This window comes from Mustela putorius, unplaced genomic scaffold (genome assembly GCF_011764305.1).
Source record: "Mustela putorius furo isolate JIRA1106 unplaced genomic scaffold, ASM1176430v1.1 tig00003859_pilon_pilon_pilon, whole genome shotgun sequence".
NCBI lineage: Eukaryota > Metazoa > Chordata > Mammalia > Carnivora > Mustelidae > Mustela > Mustela putorius.
In genome coordinates this window covers 3,380,917-3,398,999 of record NW_025422011.1, presented here as the reverse complement: position 1 = coordinate 3,398,999, position 18,083 = coordinate 3,380,917, and the positions used below count along the sequence as shown (strand labels likewise).

The following is an 18,083-nucleotide window of genomic DNA, read 5'->3' as shown; positions in this document are numbered from 1 at the left end:
GTAGTTTTATGTTGGAGGAAATGGGAATCCTGAAAAGACAGTCCACAGGGCTGGTGACATAACTTGAATCTTAAATGATGAAATTTATAATATGGAAAAGATGGGGAAGAGTGAAATGTAGTAAGAATTTCATAATGGATAGCACCTGGAACTTAAGGGGAAAAGCAGATTGTTTATTTGGAACAGATGTAGGGACAAAGGAGAATTAATATTTTTTTGTTTTATTAATAGAAAAATTATTAATGGTACATGAGTTTATGTACATTAGGTCTCTTCTCTAACATTCTCAGGCCCCCCCTTCCCCTAGGCACCAAGACGAAAAATGAGGAGTCTTCCTAAGACTTAAACAATTATTCTTAGGGGAAGACTGTTAAAGTTAAGAGATGTCAATTTTTTGAGCAAAATAAAAATAATGATGATGGCCAGACCTAGAAGTATGTTAAACAAAAGGCTACTCTGAATATGTTTCAGAATATTTGTAGGCATGAACCTAAAGGTGTGTAAGTTTTAATACTGAGAGGTGTTAGCAACATCTTGAGGCTACTTATAAGTGCAGTCTCTTCTCTGTCCTTTCAATATTTGACCTTGAACTGATTTATAATCCTCTAAGTAAAAATCAGCCATGTAACTGGAGGAGCAGGACATCCATACTTGGAAGTGGTGGAGTGTCTTGGAGCTGGGAGGGTATTCGGTGTTATTAGCTCTATAGTTATAAATAATATTTCTTCCTCTTATTCTGCTATTGTAGTTGGGTAGCTTTCAGTGGACTAGTAGATACAAAGGAATAATGGTATCATCTCAGCTATTTCTTAGCTGTGTTTCCTTCAAGCCAGAGCTGATTATCTGCCTCCATTTCTGGTGAGTTGGCTGCCATGAACAGCTCATACCACTCATCAGCTGTTTGCTTCTTAGGTTTTGGTCTTTGCCACTAGGTCGAGAAACAGTGGGCCAAGGCCATCTCAGAATCACTTCAGTCTGCAAAAAGGGAGGAGGGTACAATTGTATTTGGCGACAATTGTAAGTAGCAGGATGCCAGCCTATTCAGTTTCAAATGCCAAGCGGTTTGATGGTAGGAATAATCAACAGTGTTGAGTATCTTTGCAAAATGGTATGTAACGTTCTAATAACAGCATCCTTTAGTTCTTTAATTTCTTAAAGAATTTACAACCACAAGATTTTACCCTGAGACACTGAGTAAATGGTGAGCCTGGAGGGAATGCTACATTGTCATCCTTCATAAATTTAATTGAAATGTTTAATGTAACCCCAGTGAAAACAGACTAAACAAGTAAGGATAACCAATAAACTTTTGAAAGAATAATAATGAAGAAAATTGCACCACTAGAAATATTAAAACTTGTCTTAAAGCTAGAATAATTATAACCAGGGCATGATGAAAGTACAGAAAATAGGATAGTGAATAGACCATAATTTGGAATCAGAAACTGGCAGGTACAAGCTGTTCAATGGCTTTATACTCCCACCTCGGTCAGTCATTGGATGTGGATGTTATGGGAGAGGCACGATCTGGGTCCGGGCAGCTCTCTGAAACCGAGGCAGTCCCCAAAGGGCCTGGCACCTGAACTCTGTCTGCGGATGACGCTCTTGCAGCTGGGGCAACCAGAATTTCCTCGAAGGGACATTTGAGGGGCTGTGTCTTTCCATAGGAATACCCAAATTCATTGTTTGTCTTTATCCTACACTTACAGTATATTTTATTTATTTAATTACAGCTGTCATGCCTTGTGCCTTTGTGGTGGGTAAGGATCAGAGTACTCAAAAGTAACCTCTCTAAGTCTTTGATCAAGTTCTTATTCTTCCCCATCAGTGGGTTGTTGCTGAGTGGTGTGGACTTATGGTGGTCTTAAGAAGAGCCAGGGTTTAGGGAGAGGGGGAAGGTGGCAATGAAAGCTGTATTATGGGTATCTCCTTGTGTTCCAGGTGCTTTGATACATCCTAAAATTAGAGGATGTTTGTTCGTCGTTCGTCTGCTTTGGCTTCTGCTGGCAGGGTCAGGTGAGGGCTGGTGGTTATGGGGAAGGAGGAGATGCCTGGATTTATTTCCTCAGTTCCCTAAAGAAGCCAGTTACCTCCCATCTCAGCTTTTTGGAACACTCATCAGAATTCTCTCCTAATTGCCTGGACCCAGAGAGTGAAGTATGTCCTGTCCTGTTCTTCTGTACATGGTCTCACTCAACTTGGTGATGGTAGTGGGGAAAGTACTCGGAATTCGTGAAGCCCAGCTATGGACCAGGTCTCCTAATTCTGGGAAAGGAAATGTGAGGGGAGTTTGCTGGACTCTCTGGGGGAAGTTTTCCTCACTCTATAAAAGGGAAATATAAGAGGTTGTCCTATTTCTGCCATTGCACATTGCCATCTGTATGGGATACTTGGAAGGGCAGTGGCCCTCATGAAACCAGGATGGGGAGCCAGCCTAACGGAATAAGAGAGGAGGGAGGAAAGACCCTGGATCCTTTGTGATACTGTTGAACAACTGAATAAAATAGACCCAAGCTCTTGTCATCACAAAGCTTGATTCTGGTGGAGGCAGATAACAAATGCGCATGTGTTATTAAGAAGATGGTTAAGTGCCATGGAATGAAATAAAGCCGGGGCTGGGGGGTGGGGGCAAGGCATGCATGCTATGGAGGAGTAGAAAGCTTCCCTGAGGAGGTAACATTTGTGTTAAGACCCAACAGAAACAAGGGATACGGAAGAGCATTGCAGGCGGAGGGAACAGTAAGTGCAAAAGCCCTGAATGTGTTTGGGGGTTATTCTGAGTTTAAAGAATTGCTTAAGGGGCATCTGGGTGGCTTAGTTGTTAAGCATTGGACTCTTGATTTGGGCTTGGGTCATGCTCTCAAGGGTCCTGGGGTTGAGCCCTGCAAAGGGCTCTGCTTTCAGCGGGGAGTCTACTTATCCCTCTTCCTCTCCTCCTTCCCCACACCCCCCATAACGTGTGCACATGCTCCCTCTCTCTCAAATAAATAAAATCTTAAAAAAAGAGAGAGAGAATGCTCAGGGCCTGTATGGCTAGAGCCCGGGACAGTGAGAAGAGTAGGGAGGTGGAGGTCAGTTCAGAGTGCTATTAGGCCATTGCCACAGACTGTGACTCTTACCAAAGCCAGCTGGAGCTCTGAGAGTGTGTGAGGGGCTTGGGGAGGTGATCAGACAGTCCTACATGGCAGAAGCAGCAGCTCGTGCTGGAGGCAGTGGCAAAAAGGTAGAAAAGCAGTGTTAACTGAACTAGGACATGATTCAGGGCAATCCAGGAGCAAGTTAAAAATTGGATTTATTTTGAAGAGCTTGCATCAGTAGCCATTTTGCTTATCCAAATGTGAGTACAAAGAGAAGCTTACTTGGGGGTTCTTACTAAATAAAATGACATTCTTTCCAAAAGGGCCTCTGAATATGTTTAGCAGCCTATCTATACAAGACTCTACATTATAAGTACCTCCACCAAATCCTGTGAGATTTAAAAGAGTAAATCTGATTCAGGAGTTGTGAGGTGGCTTTTATTACTAGAGAGAATTTTCTTAAATGTCAATCTATAGCACTTGTGTGGAAGCATACTTTGTTTATCTCAAAATATATAGATAAATTTATCTCATTTCATTCCTGAATGAAGTTTTACATTTAATAAAAGGTATCCTTCAGCCTTTTGATTTGGGTCTTTTTTTTCCTTGAGAATCTGTGGCTCTAATAAGGGCAGTGTTCTCTACTTACTGGTGGTAAATCCTGGGAAGCATTTATAGTAAGACCTGTTGGATGAGCTATTGTGAAGTGACAGCCTAGTCTGTGGCTCCCCATTACATGAACACATACAGTAACTCATTTATTATGGAATTGTAGGTGTGTCTTTCTAAGATTTTATTTATTTATCTGAGAGAGCGTGAGTGTAAGAGAGGAGAGAAGGAAGAGGGCGGGACGGGGAGGGAGAGGGAGAAGCAGACTCCCTGCTGAGTGGGGCAGCCTGACGTAGGGCCTGATCTTTGGATGCTGGGATCGTGACCTGAGCCAAAGGCACATGGAGTCTCCTAGGCACCCCAACACCAGATACGGAATTTTCTAGGTTACATATTCTCCTCTCCAGTTAATTCATGGATTCCTACCTCAGGTCAGTTCTTCTCACTAAGACTAAGAACCAGAACTCTTGTGAACCAGCTCGGTTGTAGGCAGAACTCCTTTTAGATCAAGAACGGTAGCGTCCTATATGGAGTAACATTCCATACTCTGAGATGAGCCAACATCGACTTTGAATGAAGAAAAATTTATTTTTTGGAAGCAGGATTTTTAAATTAATTCTTTTGAATTCTCATCAAGTTCCAAAGAGTAAACATTTTTAGCCACCTGAACTGCACTAGGTGAAGTAAGTGTGGGGTTAGTGGAGGAGAGAGGAGACTTAACATTTATGGAGTGCCTTCTGTATACCACCAGATAATATTTGAGCCTTGGATCATGGGTTGGGTAGCATTACTTTCATTTTCATTTTCAGAGGATGCTGAGGCTCTTGGAGGATATGTGACTATTACTCAGTTATTTAGCAAATAGATATGAAAATAAAATTGGTACCCGTGACTGGAAGACCTCACAGTTCATGCCTTCTCAAATGCGCTCACGAAAGAGAGTGAAAGTAACATTTGACATTACATCAATAAGTTGGTTTCTTCAGAGTCCCGTTTCTCAATGTGTGATTTCTATTAGCTCTGTGTGTACTTCCGTCGTCCTGAGCACAGCAGAACAACGAGGTCTGTCTTCTGTCACTTTGTAGCTCTGTTCACTGTGCATTTTTTGTGGGTGTTTTTAATGTGGTGACCATTAACTATTAACCAAGGCGTTAAATTCCATGATGATCATATTCATTTTCTTTCCATTTTAATAAGATGGATTTTTATTTATCACTGTTTAAAACATTTTGCAACATAAACACTTCTGTCTGAAATTATGAAGTATCACTTTGTAATTAAAAGTCACAAAATCAGTGATATTTAAAGAGTATATAACATTATGGTATGAAACATGTTTTATTATTTGTACCTAAGGGTCTAAAAAGGAGTCATTATTGATTTATAGAAGGAGAACTGATTAAGGAACATTCAGCCAGCTCCAGAACAACATTGGAATTTTTATTGTGGGATTATTGTGTTGACTCTGTATCATCTCTTAGATGGTCTCATGATTGCTTAACATGATTCTGGTCTAAATTTCATATCAGACTGGGACGGGGGGGAAGAGTTTGAATAGGTGGTGTCATAAAGTGCTCTAATCTTAATTGCCATGCTATAATTTTCCTTCTCTCTATTTATGTTTTTTTCTCTAGGAGAAAAATTCAAGGTGGAAACAAGAACCGTTGCTGTTGACTTTGCATCAGAAGATATTTATGATAAAATTAAAACAAGCTTGGCAGGTCTTAAAATTGGTGTTTTAGGTTTGTATCTTTGCCACATTTATAGCTTCATCTTGCACTTTCTTATTTCACTTTTACTATGACTGTATGCTTTCTTTTTAGATCTTATGTATCCAGTCAGTAAAATGAGTAGTGAGAAGAAAATTGTCTTTTTATTACAATTGATTGTGAGATGACATTATATACATTTGGGTCTTTGTTTTTAGTTGTGTTTTAATGACTTTTTACAGTTTTGGTTATTTTCTCTGTCTGCTTTATTTTCTGTCTCTCATTCTCTTTTGTATAGATGTATGTATTTTTAAAGATTTGTTTATTTGAGAGACAGAGAGAGGAAGAGCGTGTGCATGCATGTGTGGGAGAGGGGCCGAGGTAGAGGGAGAGAATCTCAAGCAGAACTTCCCACAGAGCTCAGAGCACGATGGAGGGCTCGGTCCTGGGACCCTGAGATCATGACCTGAGCCAAAATCAAGAGCCGGCTGCTTAACTGACTGTGTCACCCAAGTGCCCCTCTTTTGTGTATATTTAGATATGGTTATAACATAATAATTATTTAAGGTGGGTGATGCTGACCCTTTTTGATAGTTGAAGAAATGAAGGCTAAGGGAAGTGTTTCTCAGCTTTCTGTTTGTTAACTACCCTCCTCTTATCGAAAGAGGCTTTTTCAACATTATTTTCCTCTCATCTTCCCTCTCATGAAATTTTTATTTTTAAGATTTTATTTATTTATTTGACACAGAGAGAGAGAGATCACAAGTAGGCAGAGAGGCAGGCAGGGGGGTGCTGTGTGAAGCAGGCTCCCCGCCGAGCAGAGAGTCTGACTCGGGGCTTGATCCCAGGACCCTGGGTTCAAGACCTGAGCCGAAGAGAGAGGCCTTAACGACTGAGCCACCCAGGCGCCCCCTCTCATGAAATTTTAACACCACAGGTACACTGTATGTCTTCTCTCTGTGCTTTGACAGACAAAGCATAAGATCTCACACTGCCCACCCCTGAACCAGTTTTAGTACTCTGGCAATGAGCTCACCAAAGCTGCGAACACGTGGCCGAGAGACTTGTCTAAGGTCTCATGAGAACTGAGTGATACAGTTGGGGATTCTGTTTGTTTTTCCTAAGTCTGCTCCTCCCTTTTGTTACACCTCAGCCATGTTTCTCTTTCTTTCATTATGAAAAACCAGTGCTTTTGCTGAGGTGGGACAAGTGTTGGAAATTATTATGGAAAAGATTCACCAGATTTTAAGGGGAAATGGGGGCTTTGGAAAGTTACCCACCATTTTTTGAGTCCTTTCCAGAAAGAAACAGCATCTAGTTTGGAAAAAAGTTGCTTCTTCGCTAAATCTCTTTATCCCACTGGCTAAATTGGTGTTAACCTGGTAATTTGCCATCGTTTTCTTTTGAGGGATTATCAAAGGAGGGAAATAAAGAGAAAATATTTTTTTTTAAAGTTTCCTAACATTTCTTTAGTCAAGACCTTACCTCCCTTCTTCATTCTATAAAAGAATGGTCTTTTATGTAATTTCTGCCTAAGGCAAGAAAAGAAACGAGTTAAATGCACATAGCCTACTTCCGTAACCTTGGACCTGCAGTTCCTCCTGACTTTGACACGCTATCTGCTTCCGCTCCTGCCTGGTCTGTTTCACATTGCCCCGTGCCCTTCCTACCCACCCTGCTACTTTCCCGCTTCTGGGAGAGCCCGTGGCAAAAGGTGAATGGAGACACGGGCTTGATTTTTGCCTCTGTATCTACATGTTCTTCTCAAAATACATGTATTCCTGGACTCTTTTACAAGTTCTTCTTCTTTAGCCTAGTTCTAGCGAGGCTAGAGTAACATCTATAAAGCTCTTGACTTCTTAAAATTTCCTCATCAGTAGCAGCTGTAAGTCCATCCGTGTCACCCCTTTCAAACTAGTCATGTGATGACTGGACTGGGGGATGAAGGCTGGCTTATGCATGGAGGTAGATTGCGGATCCCTAAGGAGAAGAAACGAGACTTATCTTGAACTTGTAATCTTGGAGAATGATTTTCTTTCAGAAATAGCTCATGATTGTTATAAGCTTTGCATAACTTTTAGCTTCTTTTCACTGGGTAACTTTGAAACTGCGGATACTCTGGGACTGTGACATTGAAGATGGAAAATGTCAGGCATCTTTTTCCCAGAGGGCTAGAGGATTATAAAAGGCATTCTTCAGCTGGTCTTTTCCCGACTCAACGTGTAGAAAGTTTAGATCGTGTAGAAAGTAGAGATCTGTCAAGGATGAGAGTACAGGGCACATGGTTCCCAAGCACTTTTTCCCCACTTCTAGAATCCTAGGACTCGTATCAGCACATCCGCGCTGCATTGAGACTTGAAGACTGATGTTTTCCAGCCCTCATATACAAGTGGAACCATTGTTTCGTAATTCAGCTCCTTAGTAAATTGTAACATGGGGCTAGCAGTTTGTACCCTCTTTACTCACTCATTCATTCATTCACTCATCCATTCGTGAAAAAACTAGAGACACAGCAATGAACAGGAAGGTGCCTGACCTCATGTAGTATGATGTCTAATAGGAAAGACAGCACTTCTGAGAAGGGCAGGGCAGGATATAATAAGAATGTAAAGGAAAGAGGGGATTGATACAGGGTAAGTGATGGTGACCTGGCCCTGTCACTGGGGTAGGAGAAAGGAGGAGTCCAGAAGTATTTAGGAAGTAAATGAAGTAGAATTTCACAAGAGATTGTGGGATGAAGGAGAAGAGAGAAGTCATGGGCAACTTTGAGGTTTCTGACTTGAGAACCTAGTTAATGGGGCCATTTACTGAAATGGGGACTCCTGGGACAATCTTTTTCGGAATGAGGATCATTTAAATTTGGGGTTCCTCCAGAATGTCCGAGTGGGATTGTTAAGTTGGTAGTGGGTATATGGATCTAGGTTTTATTTATGTATTATAGGGATCTCTCTCTCTCTCTCTCTCTTTTAAGTTCATTTATTTTTTACTTATCTCTGCAGCCACTGTGGGGCTCAGACTCACAACCCTAAGGGCAAGAGTCACATGCTCTATCAACTGAGCCAGCTAGGTGTCCTGGATCTAGGTATTAGTAGAGCTTTTAATAGGAGAGAGAGTTTGGAGAGTATCATTGAAGCATCGAGACTGGAGATCATCCAAGGGGAATATAAAGAAAACTGAGGACAGAGCTCTTTTAGTTCCCTTCCTTGTCATCAAAGGCTGCCTAGAATATATAGCATGAAGGAGGGATAGTTTTTTGCACAAGTTCAACACTGTCTGATTGAAATATAGAAGTAAAACATGAGCCACGTGTGTAATTTGAACATCTAGTAGCCACGTTTTTCAAAATAAATAATAACATAATTTTAATAATGTATTTTATTTTAACCTGCTGTATCTAAAATATCACTTTAGCATGTAATCCATATAAAATTATTATTATTTTTAAATTTGCATTATAGAGGTCCTGGAAGGAGAAGCATATAAAAATTTATTAAAATACTTTGCATTCATTTTCTCATACTAAGTCTTCTAATCTCATGTGTATTGTATGCTGACAGCATATCTCAATTAAGATTGGCCACATTTTAAGTGTTTAGTAGCCATATGTGCCCAGTGAGGGACAATTTTGCTCTAGGTCACATGGGCTGTCTTCTCAATCTCAATTTGTGTAGGAGAACCGTAGTTTCTACATTTTTCTTATGCTTTAACCTGGTTTTCGGCCAGGAGCAGTTTTGCACTGTCTGGTCATGTCCAGAGACATTTCTAGCTGTCACTAATTGAGGGAGGAGGTGGGAGAAGTTTTGTTGGCCCCGAGTGGGTAAAGATCAGAGGTGCTGTTAAACACCCTGCAATGTATGGGGCAGACCCCACCCCCCAGCAAAGCCTCAGCCTGAAATCTCAATAGTGGTGAAGTTGAGAGACCCTGCATTCAAGTTTTACTATAATCAAACTGTTCTGATTGAATACTGATATTCTCTCTCTCTCTCTCTCTCACACACACACACACACACACAACTTTGTTTTAAATTTCTGTTTGGTGACAAATCAATAATAAAAATAATTGTAGGGAGGCCTGGGTGGCTCAGTTGTTAAGTGTCTGCCTTCGGCTTGGGTCCTGATCCCAAGGCCCTGGGATCTAACCCTACATTGAGCTCTCTGCTCAGTCAAGAGCCTGTTTCTCCCGCTCCCTCTGCTGCTCCCCCTGCTTGTGCTTGCTCTCTCTCTCTCTCTCTCACTGTCTCTTTCTCCATGTCAAATAAATAAATAAATAAAATCTTTTTAAAAAAATTGTATCTAATGTTTATATGATCCTTTTGAGTCTGTAGTTCTGTTTTCACATATGTTGCCTTATTAACTGGCTGTATGCTTACTTCTCTTCCTACTCTACCACAACTGTCTTCTTACTCATAATTATTGACAATTATTAGCAGATACACTTATATTGCATCATAATTTTAATTTGTTAAGGTTTTTGAGGGATCTATTAAAGACACCTTAAATGTAAATAAATATAAACACATTTATGAGCTTCGTTTTATCACCAGGCCATATTTGAACTCTAATCTTACAGTTCCTTCTCTATTCTGGACATAACACTATAGAACTCATCTGGGAGGGTGTGTCTAATATCTTTTTCTTAGGATTCCCTGGGTATATAGCTCCTCCACCTCCTCCCCCCCAGCCAGATCCCACATCCCTCCATCTCTGTCTCGTAAGGGGGAAATAATATTTCCATTTAATGCCAGTCTCACTTTTCTAACATTTTCTAAAATAGTAAACACGTAGATTGATTCCTAGTAAGACCTTGCAATCTATATGAAGGCATAGGAAGGTTTTTTTTCTACTGAGTATTAATGAAACCAGTAATGATAAAAGGAAAACTAAGTCACCAAGCCATACTCTATTTGAATAACATTAACCACCGAAGTATATAGTCAGTGCTTAATAAAATGAGTATTGTCAAAATTACAAAGGAAAATGCTAAAGCCCTTTGTCATGAAAGAAACGTCAAGTTTTCAGTAAGATAAGTGGAGAGAAAATGGCTATGCACTGTCTGAATTTATACAGAAAGGTCACAGGAACTTGATAAGACCATAAATGCTAAAGGTGGAGAAGTTGGATTCTTGACTCTGTTAGTAAAATAAGTAAGCATCTGCTGTCTTCTTTCAGGCAAATGCCAAGAAACAGATTTGAGAAAGCTTAGAAAACTTGAACTATTTAGAGAAAATGACATCAATACTGCTTTGAGTAAGCAAACAATAGGTTAACAAAATGCGATTGCTATAATGTTGACTTGATTCCTCCAGAGAGAGTCTCCTGGGTGCTCCAAATGCGTTTGGAGGACTTCGCACAATACATTGCAGGAGGCGTAGTTTACCAAGGCCAAAAGAGTAGCCTTGGATTTGAAGTATGCCACAAACAGTACTTTGTCAAGTTCCCCTAGTATGACTTTTTTAACCTTTAAAAAGTGACATTCTTTATTCTAGAAGAAAAATAAAAAGGTCCTCTTGGAAAAAATAGTTATTTAGTTTGTGATTCATTAAAAAAAAAATCAATTATTGCTTTATTCAAACTCTTCATGCATCCTAGACCCAGATTTTCCACAGGGAATGGATAAAGCATACTGTCGTGCTTGTGTCTGTTGCAAAATCAAGAGGATCCGTTGATACGGGCTGATGTGATGCTGGGCTGCCATTACCATATTCAGAACTGTCTGTTACCTAGTGACTTTTTTCTATCCGAACACAGTGCCATAATTTTATTAAGAGGCATCATTTTTTAAAAAGATTTTTATTTATTTGAGAGAGAGATAAGTAGGGAGCATGGCAGGGTGGGAGGTAGGGCAGAGGAAGAGGGACAAGCCACCTCCCCGCTGAGCAGGGAGCTGGACATGGGGCTCCATCCCAAGGATCCCAGGATCATGACCTGAGCCCAAGGCAGACATTTAACTGACTAAGCCACCCAGGTGCCCAAAGAGGCATCATTTTAATAGTATAGTATTAACAAAAGTTTAGACATAGTATAGATAATAACAATAGTATAGATAATAAAATAGTATAGATCTAATATAGTATAGATAATAAGAGTCAGTTCATTGTAAAAAAATGATTGATTATAAAAGCTGGACTAGAACTTACTATTCTCTTTCTTCCGATACCCTTTGTAATTGAATACTTGCTCCACTTACATATTTGATAGATTATTTTTTTATTAGTGTCCTTCCTTTTTCTTTGGTTAAATGCAATTTTTTTTTTTAACATTTAGAATACAGAGATCTCTTCCTTATAGTTCAGTCCCCAGCATATCAAAGGAAGAGGTGTAGGTGTAGGCTGAGGAGACAGAGCCAAGGGGGTGGAGGAACCGGGTTGAGGAAGACTCTCCTGGGCTCTCTGGAAAGGAAGGAAATTGTTAGGAGTGATGCAGCTTCCTGGTCCCAGCTGATGAAGAAGTTACAGGTAGAAGAGTCTTGCTTCTTCAGCGGACTTAGAAATTTATAAAGCTGCTTGTTACCTCCTTGCTTTCCTCAGGAACTTTACTAATTAGAAATTAGCTCGCATGGTCACCTGGTTGGGTGGCTCAGTCCACTGAGGGTCTGACTCTTGATTCTGGCTCAGGTCATGATCCTCAGGATTATGAGATCAAGCCTCAGAGTCTGCTTAAGATTCTCTCTCTCTCTTTAGCTCTGCCCCACAACCCCCACTCCCGGCTCTCACATGCTTTCTCTCTATATATCTTTAAAAAAAAAAAAAAAAGAAAGAAAGAAAGCTTTACGTTTGCTTTTTAAATGTCTGTGAAGCAGGCTCCTGGGTGTTTCATTTGGTTAAATGTCTCCCTTCAGCTCAGGTCATGATCCTGGGGTCCTGGGATTGAGCCCTGCATTGGGCACCCTGCTCAGTGGGGAGTCTGCTTCTCTCTCTCCCTCTGGTCCTCCCCCCTGCTTGTGCTCTCACTCTCTGTCTCTCAAATGAATAGATAAAATATCTTTAAAAAAAAAAAAAAAGATAAAATGTCTCAGAAAGGGCCAGTGACATCTTCATTTACATCTTACTGGGATTATTACATTCGGTTTATTACTGGTTTACTTGCTGAATCAGTCCTGTGGAGGAAATGACTATTGTAGTTGGTGAAAGATGTGGAAAAATCATTTTGAAATGGAAAAGGAGAGACTTGCAGAGGAAACTGTCATGGTAAGTTGGTGGTCAGTGGGGTGCAGAGAAAGGGAGAAAGAATAGAAGGACAAAATAAAGTTAGTTGAGAGAGCACCAAAGATAAATTTTTTGTGTTTAGAAATACGACCCACCTTTCCTCCTACCACTGCGCCCATATAGCTCAGGTATAAAATGGCTCAGGCTCAATGTTAGGTGAGGTCTGCAGAAAAGGCTCGCAGGAGTGTGATGGGATGATAGTTTGCAGACAGGGTGGAACTTCTTATACCAGGATATGATTCTTGTGCCCTCTAGGGGTTTAAGACACATCCGAAACATCCCTTTTGTAATACAATCAAATTTTGTCCCTAACCACCTAGAGTTAGTATGGACTCCACAAGTTCAAGGGCACAGTCCCCAGTAAGAGTGCCCCTACCTATTTTAGACACCTACAGCAAGTTCAGCAGTCCCTAGGCCACCTGTACTTCTGATCAGCTGGCTACCGATTTGGGGGTTCCCATGGCTCCTTCAGGTTTGATAATTTGCTAGAACATCTTCTAGAACTTGGGAAAGCACTATACTCACAGTTTAACTATGAGGGATAGGAATTAATATTAGCTAAATATAGAGACACACAGGACAAGTTCTGAAAGAGTTCTGAACTCTGTGCTTGGTGGAGTTAGGATACATCACCCTCCCTGCACACTGATTGATGTTCACCAACCAAGAAACTCAAGAGTTTTTATTGGGGTTTCAATATGTAGACATGATTAATTGAATCACTGACTGTGATTGAACTTAGTTTCCAGTCCCCCTCCCTTTTCACAGGTTGGTCTGGCTCAACGCCTTAATCTTCTATTCACACAGTTGGTCTTTTGGGTGACCAAACCCCATCTTGATTCATCTCGTTAACATAAACTCAAGTGTGGTCCAGAGGCCCACTATGAATAACAAAGAAACCCCTGTCATCCTGGAAATTGCAAGGGTTTAGAACCACCCCAGGGATCCAAGACAAATACTACACACCTTTTTTGTTTCCTATTTGTCAACAGATTTCTGTGCCAGTTCATTGAACAAGTAAAATTCCAGAGATACAATAGTAAATAAAGCTGATACTATTTGTTTTCATGGAAGACAGCTTCTGAAGAAGCATTTGGGAATGTTTTGCAAATACCGAAAGACTGTTACTGAGGAAGTGGAGAGTGTCAGAGATGGTTTCTGGAAAGTATCATTTAAGTGGAGGCCTACAGGCTGATCAGCTCTGGGAGAAGAGATATGGGAAGGGTTCCCAGGCAGAAGAAAATCCTGAAGGCAAATGTGCTTGGCTGGTTGGAGGAACTGATGGAAGACCTGTAAATCTAGAGTGTGGACCATAAAAGGGGACAGTGGCCAGTCAGGAGACTGAGCAGGGCCAGATCATGAGAGGCTTAGAAAATCAGCTAATAAGTGCGGGCTTAATGGAAGGACAGTGTAGATACTGCCTACTTGTGCCTACTTCTAGCATCATACTAGAATTTTAGAGAGATTATTCTGACTTCCAAGTGGAAGTTGGCAAGAATTAATAAAAGGAGATCAATGAGCTTCTTTTAGCAACAAAACATAAGATGATGGTGGTAACTTCAGGATGTGGGTGATGGGAATAGTTAGAAGTAGATTGACTGCAGAGATGTTTAGGAAATAGAAACAGGACCAATGTCTACCGGGATGAGGGAGGGTCCTCATCAGTGCTTTTGTCTGATAGGAGTGACCAATAATGGTAGTAACAGTAGCCTCTGCTTGTTTTTCCCGTCATTATTGCCAACATCCTCAAGTACTTTTATATGTCAGCCTCCATGCTAATGAATCTCATGCAATCCTCAACAATACCGTAAGGTAGGCGTCTCTGTTTTTGTGCCCATTTTATGGACAAGAAACAGACTTAGGGAGGTTAAAAACATTGTCCAGGATTTGCAAGTAGTAATTAGCTACTTGCAGGTTCTGACTTGAACAACTGTATGCTGTTTGCCAAAGACAAGAAATCCTGGATCAGGAGCAAATTCCCTAAAGAATATGATGATTTCATTTTGGGATATGTTAAACTTGAGAGAGTGGTGGAAAAATCCAAGTGGAGATTCAAGTAGACCTTTGGATCTCTGGTGATTGCACACTCCTTCATGTTGAATGAGATTGAAGCCTGGTGTCACCAAACATGGCAAATGGAATTGATACATGGATTTTATTTTTTTAATTTTTTTTTAGACTAGGAGACTCATCCGGAACATTGTAAGGCTAAGCATAGTGCCTTCTAGTTCCGTTAGTAGACGTGTTGGATGAAATTGGATTTCTAGAGTGGGATTAAGGCATAGAGTTCAAATGTATCTCCTTTCACTAGAAAAGCACTAATGGTACTAATTAAAACAGAACCTTTGATTTAAAACCGGGTAATTAGCTGTGATCTCAGAAATGCAAATAGAACCGTAATTCAAGAAATTGATGAATGTTCCTCCTGTTCACTAAGATTTAACTACCAAACTGTCATTCTTCTTTCCTGCTCTCTTCCAAGTTTATGGATGGCAGATCTTACCTAGTTTTGTAATGAGGATCACATAGCAATTTATAATTAATCAGTGGAAACAAAATGTTCTGTTGTGTTGCTTTCTACTCAGTCTTAACTTTTCAATTTCTGATTAAAGGCACTGCAAATTTAAAGCCTTGTAAACTCTCTTTTATTTAGAAATTGCTACTCACAAGTGTATGAAAACTGTAAAGTTTGCAAAATGTTTTACATGGTGTTCCAAATATCATCTGTCAGAGTATGAACATGTGCTAGCTACAGCAATATGTTAAGTAAGGCAAAGAAGGAACACTTTGCAAACTCTCTCTAGGCTGTCAGGCTAGATCCACTTGAAAGAAAGGAGAGAGGAACAACTGGTCTACCCTTAATCAGTACGAGCAGTTGCTCTGGCTAAACTGTGGCCTGGAGCGGGCTTTCTGTCTCTGCACTGTGCCGCTGCTCACATCTGATGAAAGCAGGGACCTTGCCAGTCCTGCTGCATCCCAGCATCTAGGATAGTGTCGGCTACAGAGTAGGTCAATAACCACCTGTTGAAAAAATGACCACACAAAAATAACAACTCTCCTTCCTCCATTTACTGACATACTGATATGTTCCGGGCATGGATTAAAGATTTGATACATAGCATCTCATTTGCTTAAATTATTAGCCCTATTTTATATATAAGGACATTGAGAAAACTGAGGCTCATTGAGATAAATCACTTGCCTCTTGCAGGAGCTGGTTGTAGGAGAGTCAGGGCTGAAACCCGGGTCTGTTGGACTCCAAGATCCAGAACTTGTTAGTTCAAAAGCTTATGACAGGGACACCTGGGTGGCTCAGTGGGTTAAGCATCTGCCTTCGGCTCAGGTCATGATCTCAGGATCCTGGGATCAAGCCCCGCATCTGGCTCTCTGCTCAACAGGGAGCCTGCTTCCTCCTCTCTCTTTCTGCCTGCCTTTCTGCCTGCTTGTGATCTCTCCCTCTCTCTCTGTCAAATAAATAAGTAAAATCTTAAAAAAAAAAAAAAGAGTTTATGACAGGAGAGGTTCCCCCCTACTTTTAGCATATACACTATTCCTGAAGTCTACATGTAAAAAATTCAGTCTGTTTTGAAATATAACAACATAGTGCATTTTTCCCCCTAAACCATTTTATTAATGAACTGTAATAGGTTTTCCATTTGTCTAGTCTTTAGTTTGAGTGCTAGAACTGGGTTAGTATATATCACTATAAATGTGACGAAATTATCTTAACATTTGTATTTTGATATGATGAGCCGGAAATTCAGAATACTATGCATTATTTGTCATGTATTGGGAAGCCCAGCTATTAAGTGATGTACTTTTAAAGATTTTATTTATTTATTTGACAGACACAGATCACAAGTAGGCAGAGAGGCAGGCACAGAGAAAGGAGGAAGCAGGCTCCCTGCTGAGCAGAGAGCCCCAATGCGGGGCCTGATCCCAGGACCCTGGGATCATGACCTGAGCCGAAGGCAGAGGGTTTCACCCACTGAGCCACCCAGGCGCCCCAAGTGATGTACTTTTATGCCACCTTAATTTCTTAAGCCTCTGGTTAATCTGGAAAAAGCAGGTTAGAGGTGTTCTGTGGTGTGGTTGTTGCTTGTATCGGTTAGTATTGTGTTCAAGTGGATTTTTATTTTTTAGTAATTTATTGTTTGCCCTTCCCTCATGCCCAACCCAGACACCAAATATCTGATTTTCTAATGACATCATTGTCTCAAAAACAGCTGGTTTTGGTAAAGGGTTCTAAGTTCAATAAGGTCAGAAACAGCAGCAAGTGAATTTAGAAGAAACAAATCTTGTGAATGTTCTTTTTTTTTTTTAATATTTTATTTATTTATTTGACAGAGATCACAAGTAGGCAGAGAGGCAGGCAGAGAGAGAGGAAGGGAAGCAGACTCCCTGCTGAGCAGAGAGCCCAGTGTGGGACCCTGGGATGATGACCTGACCCGAAGGCAGATGCTCAACCCACTGGGCCACCCAGGTGCCCTGTGAATGTTCTTTTTAAGTAGGAGATGTGGAAATGGTTTTTAGCAGTAGTACGATACAGAATATTTATATAACATTTCAGAATTATTCTGGATTTTGAGTCTTTAGAATACAATACTTTATCAGTGTTGGTATTTTCAGAAGTTCTGCATGGGGATTTAGGGGGAGGCTGTGGAGGGCACTGCTGAGCTCAGTGCATTTGACAGTTCTTCCCAGTGAGGGCCCCTCTGTTAGGATTGTTGCTTTGCCCGCCGCCTCCTTCTTTTTCCACTTACCTTGTCCTTATCCTTGGTCTGTCGTGACCTCTGCACTGTTTGCTTCATCTCTTCTGTTGGATTGTTCTTATCTTAGAACTCCAATGAGAAACTGATGGGAAACATTTTATATCTGCTCATGATCCTGTAGTCATTGTTGGAGTTCTGGTTGGAATTCTGAGATTACATAGACATCCTTTGTTTTCGGAAAGACTCGGTGTCTTTCACATAAATGAAAGGTTTTTGCGGGTCACCAAATAAAAAATTTTAAATCTGTCTCTGGTATCTTACTTGAAGAATTAAAAAAATAAAATAAAAAATCCTCACTACTAAATAGATATTTAATGCCAATTTAAATGGGTGCCATTTAGAAGGGATCTTCAACCATCTAAATATTGTTGGAACAACTTGTGACATTATTTGGTTTGGTGAATTCTATAATGAATCTTGTAATATATAAAGATGCATTGCATGCACCCATTCGTAAGGAGACGACATTTTAATAGAAATATTTCATCCTTCACTCCCACCCAAAGCCTGTTTTCTTCCTTTTCCAGTTCCCTGAAAGCTTTCTGTCTGCCATTTGGTTATTGCTGCCACCTTATGTTTCAAAATAAAATTGCAATGGGATTGGCTTTTTCGAAAGATTTGCACTAGCAAGCAATTTATGGAAATAGCTACTTGAGAGCAACAGTTGTTTTTTTCTGCACTCTGAAGTGATGGCCAAGGGTGGAGAGATTC

The 18,083-nt window shown here is 40.5% G+C and overlaps 1 protein-coding gene across 3 annotated transcripts in view; it reads left to right on the top strand.

Moving 5' to 3' along the window:
- The window catches only part of LOC101673521 (very-long-chain 3-oxoacyl-CoA reductase), a 325,507-nt gene that overhangs the window by 96,035 nt on the left and 211,389 nt on the right, over positions 1-18,083 (top strand). Inside the window, exon 4 of one of the 3 annotated variants that reach the window (XM_004763205.3) lies at positions 5,321-5,428. The exons of the other annotated variants lie outside the window; for them this stretch is intronic. Coding sequence (XP_004763262.1) covers positions 5,321-5,428 — 108 coding nt within the window. The remainder of the gene's footprint in view (positions 1-5,320; positions 5,429-18,083) is intronic. 3 annotated transcript variants of the gene reach the window in all.